General features: G+C 41.0%; 1 protein-coding gene across 4 annotated transcripts in view; it reads left to right on the top strand.

Moving 5' to 3' along the window:
* Positions 1-13522, top strand: part of ACO1 (aconitase 1) — a 54510-nt gene that overhangs the window by 20456 nt on the left and 20532 nt on the right. For all 4 annotated transcript variants that reach the window (XM_014467481.2, XM_023743533.1, XM_023743532.1 and 1 more), the window contains 3 exons: positions 476-644; positions 1694-1831; positions 13388-13457. In XM_014467481.2, the coding sequence (XP_014322967.2) occupies positions 476-644; positions 1694-1831; positions 13388-13457 (377 nt within the window). The remainder of the gene's footprint in view (positions 1-475; positions 645-1693; positions 1832-13387; positions 13458-13522) is intronic.

Raw genomic sequence — 13522 nt, 5'->3', positions numbered from 1 at the left:
TTTGTTTTTGCCTAGTGTGTGAGTATTTTCTAGTACTGAATTGGTCCTAAATCCATTCGATATCTTCAATACCTTCATATTTTAAACTTTTAAAATCAGTTTACATTTACCCTCTTTCCCAGTTGGAAGAATAGTCTAATGCCTATATCAAGACTAGAGGCCCGATGCACGAAATTCATGCACGAGTAGGGTCCCTAGGCCTGGCCAGCGATCAGGGCCAATCGGAGCCTTCCGGCTGCCAGCCAGGGCCTTCCTTCAGGCTGCCAGCTGGGGCCTTCCTTCATTCTGTGCCACCCCCTGGTGCTGAGCACATGTCATAGCGAGCGATCGAACTCCTGGTGGAACTCCCGAGGGGACACTTTGCATATTAGCCTTTTATATATATAGATTACATAGAGATGGGCTGTAAAGCTCTCTTATGATAAAGAGTCTCATGATTTTTGTTTGTTTTGTTATGCTTTCTCCTTTATCCTAGGACGCTTACCATTTTCTATTAGAGTTCTCCTGGAGGCAGCCATTCGGAACTGTGATCAATTTCTGGTGAAGAAAGATGACATTGAAAATATCCTAAATTGGAATGTCATGCAGCACAAGAACATAGAAGTGCCATTTAAGCCTGCTCGGGTAATCCTACAGGACTTCACGTGAGTCTCATGTCACTTTGCTCTCTTCTTCTCTGCCTCCCTCGTCAGACTTTAAAGAAAGCTTTAAATAAAAAGCCAGCCACGGTGACTATATAATTTATTACCCAATAACCAGACACTTTTGAAAACGAAAGGGAACTACTGATCCCAGTCAGCAAGAGCTAGTTTCAGGCAAGCTGGGATGTGTTCCCTCTGCCTCTTCCAGTGACAAAGGTCACTCACTGTCTTGGTCTTGAAGACTGCAGTCCCTAATGTGCCAGCGAAGGGGGAGAGACGTGGGAGTGGAGCTGTCTTGGAATCTTCCTCCCCACCCCGCCACATCCTGCCACTCAGGGAGACAAGTTTCAAACAACTGTACTTGAACACTGACGTGCAGTCTCTTGAGGGGTGATAAGGAGTTCGCAAGGCCTGACCTATTGCTGTTAAGCCCCAGTTCACATCCTGCTGTTCCCAGAAATCTTTGCTCCCCATCGGCCTCTCTTTTGAGCTAGCACTCACTACCTTTCTATTTTTAAATGATATTAATTTACTCCTTCTGGAGGCCCAATTTTATTTTTCTATGGAAAATACCCAAATTTTATACTCTAATATAATAAAAAGGAAGGATTCACTTGTAAATTTTATGTATAACCTATTTTTCTGAATTATGTTCATTCCTTTAAGTTTGGTCTGAAGTTGAATCTGTGTTCATATGTTTTCTCTAGGTCTTTGTCAGCCCACCATGTGAATGGGAAACAGTCATGGTAGTAACAGTTCCAGAGTTTTTAAGCACCAGCTTTCCCAGAGTTTCTCTGTTTAGACCATGTTGGTTGTTAACTTTAATGCAGCGATAAAATTGCACATAGAGATACGACGCAGTCATGGCACTTACTGCTTGTGTGATTTCTGCTCAAGGAAATGTGTTCAGAAACTTTCACTTCTCTAAGTCATCGTTAGGTCCACTGATGAGAGTTTCATTGCCAATTTTTTGTCAGTGGAGACAAAAACTAACAAACTCAATGACACATGCTTGACAGATTTCTCTTCTGCTTAATGCCTTCTTTTCTTAGGGGTGTGCCAGCCGTGGTAGACTTTGCTGCAATGCGTGACGCTGTGAAAAAGTTAGGAGGAGATCCAGAGAAAATCAACCCCGTCTGTCCTGCTGACCTTGTAATTGATCATTCCATCCAAGTCGATTTCAACAGAAGGTGAGAGATTAACATGAATACCTGGGTTTTCTGCTTTGTGCAGAATATTGGAGTGAGTGTGTGTGTGTGTGTGTGTGTGTGTGTGTGTAATTAAATAAATGAAGAAAATATTTAAAACGAATATTTAGGAAAACTCAAACTTGATATAGATTTTTCAGTGAGGCTTTTTATTTGGGGGGTGAGGGTAAATTTTTTTAAATCTTTTTTCTTTTTTTTTCCTTTTTTCTGTTTACTTCTTGGGGTGAGCAGCCTGTGTTTAAATCCAGCTTGAAGTCTGAGTGAAAAACATTCACGTGAATTTCTGCCATGAGAGTTTGTCAATGCAAGTACTTGTTTGACTTTAAGAGCTAAGGTTTCTTGTTGTTTTTAACCACTGGATCCTTATTCCTTTTTTTAAAAATCCCAAGTAACTATTTTATATCTGGCTATCTCCCCTCTCCGTGTCGGTTTCTATAATGCCTATGCCTTTTTTCTCCTTTGTTCTTTTTTCTATTGTTTGTGATTCTCCTTTCACTGTTCCCCAGAATTCTTCCAATAATGCTAACATTTCCGTGGCAGTCAACCATAAGAATTTATTTCTTACACGTCTACAAGGTGACTGGGAGATCAGCTGATCTAAGCTGAGTGCAGTGGGGCAGCTCTGCTTCATTCAGCCCTGGCTGGGTCCGCTGCTGACACTGCACTGCACCTGTGCGGAGCAGCTGGGACAGCACCACTCCATGGGTGCTTCTGCTAGGGCCCCGGTTGAAGGAGAAAGCAACTCTTCACAGGCTCACGAAGGCAAGCAGGAACCCACAATATATTGAGGCTAGATCAGGACTGGCAGAAGTTCACTTCTAGTCACAAGGACATTAATCAAATCAAGTTACACAATTAAGTCCAAAGTCATAGAAGTATTTGCAAGATTACACAAGGGAGGGCAGCCAGGTCCTGCTAGAAAGCTGGTATCTTAACTAGATTATAGCTAGATAAAGTTCTTACCAATTATCACTGAGGAAAGAAATAATTATTCTGGGAATAATGCTGGGAAAATTAATTATTTGATAGATGTAGCAGTTCATATGAATTAAAGCATTAATATTAAAAAAATTAAATCATAAAATTTGGAAGAAAATTCAAGAACATGTGTCAAATATCTTTATGAGAAATACCTTTCTAAATTTTGAAGCAATGAATAAAACAAAAAGAGGGGAAATCTATAGATTTAATGACTTCAAAGTTAACAGGAAATAACTTGAAAAAATATTTGCAACAAATATGTCCAAGGGTTAATATTTTTAATATATAAAGGGGGGTGTGGAAGGTGATGTCAGCAGCATGGCATTGAGAGAGGTCCTTCTGACCTCTCCCCTTGAAGCTAGGAGTTGAACAGCTGAAATTCTACAGAGGATTCCCTGCTTAACACACAAGCACGTCTGAGAGATCCACACATAGAAGCATCTGACGGTGGGTGAGTCAGAGCCAAGGGGAAGAGGGAGGGGGGAGGAACAAAGAAAGATAGGGGTCCCAGACGCAGCCTGGAGCTCACTGCGGGGCTCGGGAGCTGGAGGAATCGGTCACGGTGGCCACACTCTGCAGTCCCGAGGAGTAGGGGGTAGAGTCAACATTCCTGCTTGAGTGGCCAGCACATATGACAGCTGAACCCAGTAATGGGCAGAGACAAGACAGTTGCAGCAGCTGTGGATGAGCAGCTGCCATTACCAGGCACTAAACAAAGCCATAGAACCCCCCTCCCACCCCCCCAGAGCTTGCCTTCCCTCACCCTCCCAAAGCTCACACCTGCCCCCAGCAGAAGCTCTAGCAGCAAGTGTTGGTTACAGACCACAGGATCTACAGCCCTGAGAACTGGAGAAGCAGACACATTCCTCCCTGCGCAGCAGGCACACGCTGTGGCTAATCCTAGTGGCGAGTAGAAATACAGAAGTCTGGCATTAGAGCTGTGGCAGCTGCTATTAGTGGGAGGAGAACAAAGCCATAAATGCATGAATTGGCCTCTCCCAGCCCAGCCCGTCCCAGCCCATTGCAGCTGAGTCCCGCAGAGGCTTAGCTAGTGCAGCACGGCCAGCAGCATGCAGTTGCCGGATGCAGTGCGGACTTCACCGGCGTGGAGCACTGTTGCCCACCACATTTACCCCTGAGGGTGGTGCCTGGAGACCCAGGTGACCTGGTGAGGGGACACCCACCTCCCCAGGGAATACAGGGCACTTTCCACTGCCCTGCAGAGAGCTGAGAAGCCGGAGCAGTTCAAGATGAAATAAAAACATGCCTCAGGGCCACCTACTGGAAACCAAAAGAAAGACCTCTTCCTATCAACCTGCTGACAGAGATGCGCTACACACTCTTTAAAAGGCAGATTCCATTCCCATAAATGCCTCGGCAGAGAAACAATCCATCAAATACCACGAATAACCAAGGTAGCAAGGCAGCTCAGAAAGGATATGAAAAATCTCCAGAAAAGAAAGACAGGGAAATGTGTGACTTAAGTGACAGAAGATTGCATTTCTGAAAAAAAAAAAAAACCCTCAATGAGATACAAGAAAACTCAGGCAGTTTAATGAACTCAGAAATAAAATCCACAAACCAAAGAGATTGAAATTTTTAAAAAGAACCAAATAGAAATTTAGGAGCTGAAGAGCTAAATAAAAGAGATGAAGAATGAACTAGTGAGCTTAGGAAGAAGAGCTGACTAGATGGAGGGAACAGTAGTGATTTTGGAGATAGAAATCTAGAAATGGCACAGATGGAAGAAGAAAGAGATTTGAGAGTAAAAAATAAAAATGGAAGAACTCTAGAGAACTACTGGACTCCATCAGAAAGAGCAATATAAGAATAGTGGGTATGCCAGGAGGAGAAGAGAGGGAGAGGGAACAGAGAGCCTGTTCAAACAGATAGTCAAAGGGAACTTCCCAAACCTGTGGGAAGATGGATCCTCGAATCCAAGAAGCTGACAGAACACCTAGGTATCTCAATCCAAAAAGGCCTTCTCTAAGGCATATATTAAAACTGTCAAAAATTAATGACAAATAATTCTCATGGCAGCAGAGGATAATAAACTACAAAGGAAATCTCATTAAAGTATAGGATTTTTCAGCAGAAACCCTACAAGCTAGGAGAGAGTGAAATAAAATATTCAAACTATTGAAAGAGAGAAATTACCAGGCAAGAATAATATATCCAACCAAGTTGTCCTTTAGATATGAAGAAGAAATAAAGACTTTTCCATACACAGGAGCTAAGGGAATTCATCGCCACAAGTCCTGCATTACAGGAAATACGGAAGGAGGTTACCTGAAACAAGCAGACATGCATAAGATGGCTCATGGACAGACAGAAACAGGAAATTGCAATCTTGTAGAATAGAGTAGAATATTATACCCTTCAATGTAGTGTAAAGATTAAAAGAGGTAAAAACATTTTTAAAAAAGAAAAGACATAGCTACTGCAATTTGGAAATGCACTCACAGCATAAAAAATATGTGACAAAAATATAAAAGGAGGGGGGGAAAGGTCTGAATTTGCACAGGGCAATAGAGAGAAGATGCAATCAGAAGCAAAATGACTGCTGCATATATGAAACTTCTATTACATAAACCCAATGGTTACAACAACAACAAAAATCTAACATAAAGAAAAACCAGGAAAAATTATAGAAAACTAAAATAACAGACAGAAGCCCAAGGAAAAAAATAATAGAGGCACAGAGCTACCAGAAAGCAAAAGGTTTAAATGGCTATAGGAAATACTCATACATCAATAATCACCCTCAATGTAAATGCTCTGAATTCATCAATAAAAAGGCACAGAGTGGCAATTGGATCAAAAAACAAAATCTAACCATATGCTGCCTTCAAGAGATACATCTAAGCTACAAAGACAAAGATAGGCTTAAAGTGAAAAGGTAGAAAATGATAGCAGGTGTAGCCATACTTATATAAGACAAGTAGATATCAAAATAAAAAGTAACCAGACAAAGATGGACATTTTATAATGATAAAGGGGACAATACATCAAGAAGATAGAACACGTCCATAAGTATGCACCCAGTAAGGGAATACCAAAATATCTAAAGCAACTACTAACAGAACTTAAGGGAGAAACTGACAAAAACGTGATTACTGTAGGGGGCCTAAATATCCTATTGATAGCTTGGATAGATAATCCAAACAGAAAATCAAAAAGAAAGTGTTGGTCTTACACCACACTTAGACTAAATGGGCATAAACTCATTTGCAGAGTATTTCATCCCAGAACACCAGACTATATGTTATTCTCTATTGCACATAGAACATTCTCAAGAGTAGACCATATGATGGGACACAAAACTAGCCTCAACGAATTTAAAAATATATATATATATTTTTGTTGATTTCAGAGAGGAAGGAATAAGGAGAGAGAGATAGAAACATCAATGATGACAGATAATCATTGATCAGCTGCCTCCTGCATGCCCCCAGGTGGCAACCAAGACAGCAATCCAGGTATGTGCCCTGGATTGTGAATTGTAATCTCCAGGTTAATGCTCAACCATGGAACCACACTTGGCCAGGCTAGCCTCAACAAATTTAAGATTGAAATCTCATCAAGCATATTCTCTGACCACTATGCATTGGAATTGGAAATCAACTACAAAAGGAAAGTGGAAAAAGCTATGCATATATGGAGATTAAACAACATGCTACTAAACAATGACTGGGTCAAAGAAGAAATAAAAGGAGAGATCAAAAGACACATAGACAAATGAGAATAACAGTATGACATATCAAAACTTTAGGGATATAGCCAAAGTGGTGAAAAGAGGGAAATTTATATCAATACAGGCCTATCTTAAGAAAAAAGAGAAATTCTAAGAAACCTAACATTTCAACATAAGGATCTAGAAAAAGAACAAAGACCAAAGTCAGCAGAAGGGAGGGAATAATAGAAACTAGAGCAGAACTAAAATAGAAAAGAAAAAGACAATAGAAAAATTAATGGAAGAGCTAGTTTTTAAAAGATTAATAAAATTGACAAACTGCCTAGACTCACTAAGGAAAAAAAAGAAATAAATAGACAAAATCAGAAATGAAAGAAGAGAAGTTACAGTGGACACCACAGAAATACAAAGGACCATATAAGAATACTATGAAAGACTATATGCTACCAAATTTAATAACCTAGAAGAAATGGAAAAGTTCTTAGAAATATATAACCTTTCTAGACTGAATCATAAAGATCTGGAAAATCTATGCCCATATGGTGTGGCTCAGTAGTTGAGCACCTACCCATGAACCATGAGGTCACTGTTCAATTCCCGGTCAGGGCACATGCCTGGGTTGTGGGCTCAATTCCCGGTAGGAGGCATGCAGGAGGCAGCCAATCAGTGATTCTCATCATTGATGTTTCTATCTCACTCTCACTGTCCCTTCCTCCTCTGAAATTAATAAAAAATATTTTTTTTAAAAGAACTGGAAAATCTAAATAGACCAATCAACAGTAAGGAAATTGAAACAATCTAAAACCTCCAAAGACATAAAACCCCAGGACTGGATGGCTTCACTAGTGAATTCTAATCAAACATTCAAAAAATCTAATACCTATTTTTCTCAACATCTTTCAAAAAAATTAGAGGAGATGCAGTACTTCCTAACTCATTTTTACGAGGCTAATACTACCTTGATACCAAAACCTGGCAGGGATAACACAAAAAAAGGAAATCTACAGATCAATATCTCTGATCAATACAGATGCAAAAATCTTAACCAAAATACTAGCAAATCAAATACAACAATACATTAAAAAAATACATCATGATCAAGTGGGGTTCATTCCAGAGGCACAGTGATAGTTCAACATAGCAAATTGACTAAAGTGATACATCACATTAACAAAAGGAAATCAGTATACTCAAGATTAGAAAATAAACATTATTAATTATAAAGGTGTAATGAAGGAGACATTTTTATGCACTGCTGATAGCACTATAATTTAGAAATGATGAAAGCAGTATGTATCAAGATCCTTAAAAACTACGATAACCTTTGTCCTGGAATTTCCACTTCCAAGCTTAACTGGTACAGATACAGAAAAAAGCTTAATGATTTAATAGTGTTCATTAAAGTATTATTTATAATAATGAAAATGTAGAAGTGTTCTAAATATACAATAAAAGAGAATGATTTATTAAATTATTGTATGTCCTTAAAGTAAATTATAAGATAACTTTTACAGTTATACTTATAATGTGCTACATAACACTTAGAACCTGCTTATGTCATACAGCTCAATGAGGCAGGTGTAAATTGCATATATAGAATGATCTCAGCTAGAATGAAAAGTTATGCAGAGATTAAAATATTAGAAAGTGAGGTGCAGTTATTTCTAGGATTGTAATTGCTTTTTATTTTTTCAATAAGAAGCTATTATAATAATAAAAGCATAATATGCTAATTAGACTAGACGTCCTTCCAAACAAAACGAAGCCAGAGCTTTGAGGGAAGCCCGGGTGCCAGGTGCCAGAGGGAAGCCGGTGCTGGCAGCCAGGGGAAGGAAGGCCTACTCTTGCACAAATTTCGTGCATTGAGCTTCTAGTTTTATAATAAGATATTTAAGAATATGAAACAATCCAAAGGGAAAAAGGGAACCATTATTTGCTTCTTTGGGGATTTAAGCAGGTTCTATACAGCCTCAAGAGAAATGTAGAAACTGGTCATTCTCCAGTTGGTGTTGCCAATATCCAAACCAGATAAATCCAAGGTAAAGAGAAATCTGCTTTGTCCATAACTGACAGTTCTTGGAACAAACAGACTGGATGCTTGCCAGCTCTTCCTTTCCTTTGGACTCTTAAACCCATCCTTAGGCAACATGTCCCTCCCCCACCCCCCTCTTAAATAACATGAGCTTAATTTAATGTTTGATTTCAAAGGAAGAGTTAAAAATATATACACAAAATATCCTATTGGAGATTAATGATGTTTTCCTACAGTCCCACTTCAGAAGCCATAAAAAGTAGCCTCACAAATTCATGGCCAACTTGATCTTTCTTGGAAACTCTCATTGTGGATGGATTTACCTCATTTTGCTGGCCTGGTGGAGACAGAATTGCAATTGTTTTAATGTCTGAAGTCTTTCCTCACAATTCATAGAGCTCCTGACTTAAGCAATTAATGATTTTTGGTTATCACCAAGTTCAGTGTGATTTTTTTTTATTTTTTAAACCTTGACATCATCAACTCTGATTTTAATTTTTTATGGGAATTTCCATTTACACTGTAGTACAAAAATATTTTTATGAAAACAGCAAATCTAAGGTGAACTATGATTCTAAATTGACACCCAAATCTAGCAGACCTGTGTGTTTTTTTGTAATTAAACAGAACATTTATGTTAGAAGTATTTTCATTGGTGTTGTTTTGTTTTATTTCTTGAGTTCGGTTTTGCAATTTGACCTCCTATTCTCTTTCCTCATTTTTGTAAGGAATCAAATGGGATATGTCTCAATCTTTGTGGAACTGTGTGCTGTGGGCGTATTTCTAGCTGTTTGCAGAAATGAAGTAGAAAAACGGGGTAGAGGTGGTAGGGTGGTAAATTTTCTCAGTTAAATACTTCCCAGCTCTTTGCCTGGTTTGAATAATATTAATTCGCCTCACATCATCTTTAGGCAGTAAGGATCTAACTAACACATTATTGTAAGGTTTTACAAAGTTATCTTAGAAAAACTCTTTTTAAAATCCCAACAAGAATATCATAATAATTTCCAACCAGATTTCGTGAGTGTGAAAACTTATCTTCACTGTTTGTGAATTTCTGGAGTACCATTAAATATAATCCTCAGAAACTTTGAAGGCCATCCAAATCTGAATTCAAATTCTGTAACTAATGAGGAATTTCCTCTTTAGTCTGTGAGGCCACCACATTCAGAGACCTTACTAAAAGCTCACTAAGATTGGGTGAATTTGGGGACATTCTGAGTGGTGCAAAAATCTGAATCCTAGGTCTGTTTATTTATGTTCCTAAATAGAACTAAGTTACTTGAGCCAAGGTAAGCACAATTGATGTTTTGTTTCATGAAAAAAATAGGGTTTTACCTGGAATTAATGTATCATAAAATAGCCTAAGCAGCTCTGACTTCCTCTTGTCCTGTAAATGTGTTGTTTATCTCAAACTGACCTGACGTTCCCAGCATTCTCTGGGTGCATGTTCCGCTCCATCCCTGCTTCTGCTGTGAGGAGCTCTGATACCCGCAGGTGCTGCAGACGGGAGGACAAAGCTAATGACTGGGAGTTAGGTCACAGGTGGTCAGAGAGCGGAAGTGACGGGGTGCCAGAGGCAGGGGCTGCCTGTGATTCAGAATGATGTTTATTTATTTTTTGTTTTTGTTTGTTTTTTGTTGTTGTTGTTGTTGTTTTTAGCTAAACCCATTTAACAGAACTACTATGTATCAGAATTTGTTCAAGAAACAGGTTAGCTTGGAAGAGGAGATTAGTAAACACACAACGTTAATGCAGTTAGTGAATGTAGCCAGGGTCAGATCATCCTGACTTGGGCTGGCAGAAGGTCCTTCAAGCAGTGTCCCTAGTCAGATCCTGCGGGGTGATTATCTCAGAGAGAAGAGCCAGGAAAAGCAGTCTACTCTGAAAGAAGGGAGTGTGCAAAGGCGCAAGGACAGGGAGGGGTTGGGGAGAGGGTGAGGGCTCCGGTGTGTGTGAAGCTGAAAGTTTGCACTGCAGGATAGGAGAGGGCTTACAAAGAAAAGCTGAGGATAGATGGAAGTATTTTTTCAAAGCACGAAATTTGTATATTATTTAAAAGATGGGAAGTCATTGGCAGATTAAAGATGGGCATGAACTATTTTAGGAAACATTCTGATGACGTTACAAAAGGTACATTGACTAGGCTGACAGGGAAACCAGTGTGGAGGCTATTTCTGGAATAAAGACTTTGATAGCCACAGCTGCTCAGGGGTAGGACAGGAGGTCGTTAGTAAGCACAGACAGACCAGGACAAGATTCAGGGAAAGGCCAAGCATTAGGGTTTGCGCATTCAGTTTGTATTCCTGACACAGATGCCCCAGATACATTGGGCCTGTGGGTCTGGACCTGAAGAGACAGGTGGGAATTGGAAGGATGGAGCCCTCGGTGTACGGGTGAGAAGGAGACAGTGCCTTGGGGAACAGCTGCCCCTGGCCAGCAGTGGGGTCCTGCCTTGCTCCACTGTCCTGGGTCTCCTCTCTCCATTCCTTCCTCCTGCCTTTCTCGAACACACACACCTTCCCAGACATTCATCCCTATGTCAGGCATCAGCAAACTTCGGTGAAGGGTCAGTAGCTCAGGCTTTGCTGGCCACATACTGTCTCTGCTCACATTATTTTTTTTCAGCCTTTAAAAATGTAAAAATGATTTTCTGCTTGAAGGCCACACACACAAGTGTTGGACTGCGTTTGGCCTATGGGCTGTGGTGTGTGGACCCCCGAGGTAAGGCTCTCCAGGGATTAATTCCATTAAAGCCACCAGCACGGTTCTTGGAGGATATTCACATCAAGAGAAAAAGGGGGTAACTGAGTGTGGTTTTTGTAGAGTAAATAAGTGCCTCCAGCTCTTTTCGTCCCGAAGAGTGCCTGCCTGTTTGTCTCCGGTTGACTCCCCTCCCCTCCCCTCCCCCTTCAGACTACTTCGATGACATTCCCACTGGGAAGGCCTTTCTGAGCCCACTCTGAGTGCCCACGGCATGGCGGGCATATTTCCCGAATCACAGCACTGATGGTCACTCCTGTAAGCACCTGGTTGAGTTCTGCCTCTTCCCAGGCTCTGGGCTCCCAGGGGCCGGTGCACATGCTGCTTTTGCACGTTGTGTCCCTTGAGTACCTGCGGCACAAGGTGGGCTCTGCAGGTCACCAGTAAGTGAGGGAAAAGGGCGGATGAGGGGTGTGGGGGTTAAGGTGAGGCCCCAGGACCTTCAGACCTGGGTTCAGCTCTGTGACTTACCTGCATCTGATCTTGGACAAATTACCGAAACTTCCTGGGCCTCGGCTTCCTCCTCTGCACGTTGGGGTGACAGTAGTGCCTGTGCCAGGTGAGTGAGTTCACACTTGGCACCGGTGACATAATCCTAGACTTTAGCTCCTGCTGTTACTGTGCTGGCTGCGGTCATTCCTGCGACCGCTGTGACGGCTCCTGTTTCCGTAGCAGCAGCTACGGGAAGGCAGCGCGGCATAGGGATTTAGAGCATCGATACTGGAGTCAGACTCTCGGGTTTGAGTTCCAGTTCCACCCTGTACTAGCTGTGTGGTCCTGAGCAAGCTTTTACCCTCTCTGTGTCTCAGTTTCCTCTTGGAAAATGTGGATATTACTTGGGCCAACTCAAAGAGTCATTATAGAGACTAAATGAGAAAAATAAAACATGTAGAATAGTTTCATTTTCATGTCATGAGGTTGTGGATGAGAAGGGAGTAGAGAAGGGCTGGTTCCTAGGAATGTCAGTAAGTGTTAACTATTAATGAGGTCATCCTTGGGTCTTAGCTACTAGTTTTACTATCCTTTCCCATGTTCCCGCAATCTGGGATATAGAGCAGCGGTTCTCAACCTGTGGGTCGCGACCCCTTTGGGGGTCGAACGACCCTTTCACAGGGGTCACCTAAGACCATCGGAAAACACATATATAATTACATATTGTTTTTGTGATTAATCACTCTGCTTTAATTATGTTCAATTTGTAACAATGAAAATACATCCTGCATATCAGATATTTACATTACGATTCATAACAGTAGCAAAATTACAGTTATGAAGTAGCAACGAAAATAATTTTATGGTTGGGGGTCACCACAACATGAGGAACTGTATTAAAGGGTCACAGCATTAGGAAGGTTGAGAACCACTGATATAGAGTTTATTAGCGCCCCCTGTGTGCCAAACCCACAAAGTTGCAACGATGAGTTACTCTACCTTGACTCAACACAATGTAGTTTGATTACAAAAACCCTGGGAAAGTTTCTTGATGCCCTGAGTGGCCGGTGTCATTCCCGAAGGACTGAGTGACTGTGAATAAACCTCGGCCTGTAGCCTAAGCTTTACAGACGTTCTTGGGTGGCCCCATCGTCTTCACAGACCTCTGTTCGCGAGAGAAGGGATTATGATTCTGTAAATGCCTGTCCCTGCTGGCACCGGCTGCTCCCTGTCTCCCAACATAAACAGATGGAAATGCCAGCCCAGCCATGGCTCAGCCCAGAGAGGAGTTGTCATGAGGTTGTGGATGAGCAGGGAGTAGAGAAACAAGGGTTCTCTAAATATCTAAGCTGCTGGTGTCATCAGAAATGCCTAGAGTCTGTTCCTATGTGTCACACATTGTGATTGAATTAGTTTAAACTTAAATTCACTTAACATTTTCTACCCACCATGTTTAAAGGGATTGTAGGCATCACTTTCATCAAATAATTGTTCTTTTACTTTTGTTAATTACCTTTCCTTTCCCATGTGAATGAATGTATACTACTACCCAGCAGGCCTGCAGATAAAATCACCATTTTGTTTATTCATCTCCAATAAATTTGACAAGTAACATTCTAACTCTTCTCTCTGACAGGGTAGACAGTTTACAGAAGAATCAAGACCTGGAATTTGAAAGGAATCGAGAACGATTTGAGTTTTTAAAGGTATGGGCAGAGTTTGCTCCATGGTTGATCCTTTCCGTGTGTGGGTACGAGGGAGAGGTGCCCAG

Source organism: Myotis lucifugus, unplaced genomic scaffold (assembly GCF_000147115.1).
Source record: "Myotis lucifugus unplaced genomic scaffold, Myoluc2.0 scaffold_398, whole genome shotgun sequence".
NCBI lineage: Eukaryota > Metazoa > Chordata > Mammalia > Chiroptera > Vespertilionidae > Myotis > Myotis lucifugus.
This window is presented reverse-complemented; position numbering and strand designations above follow the sequence as displayed.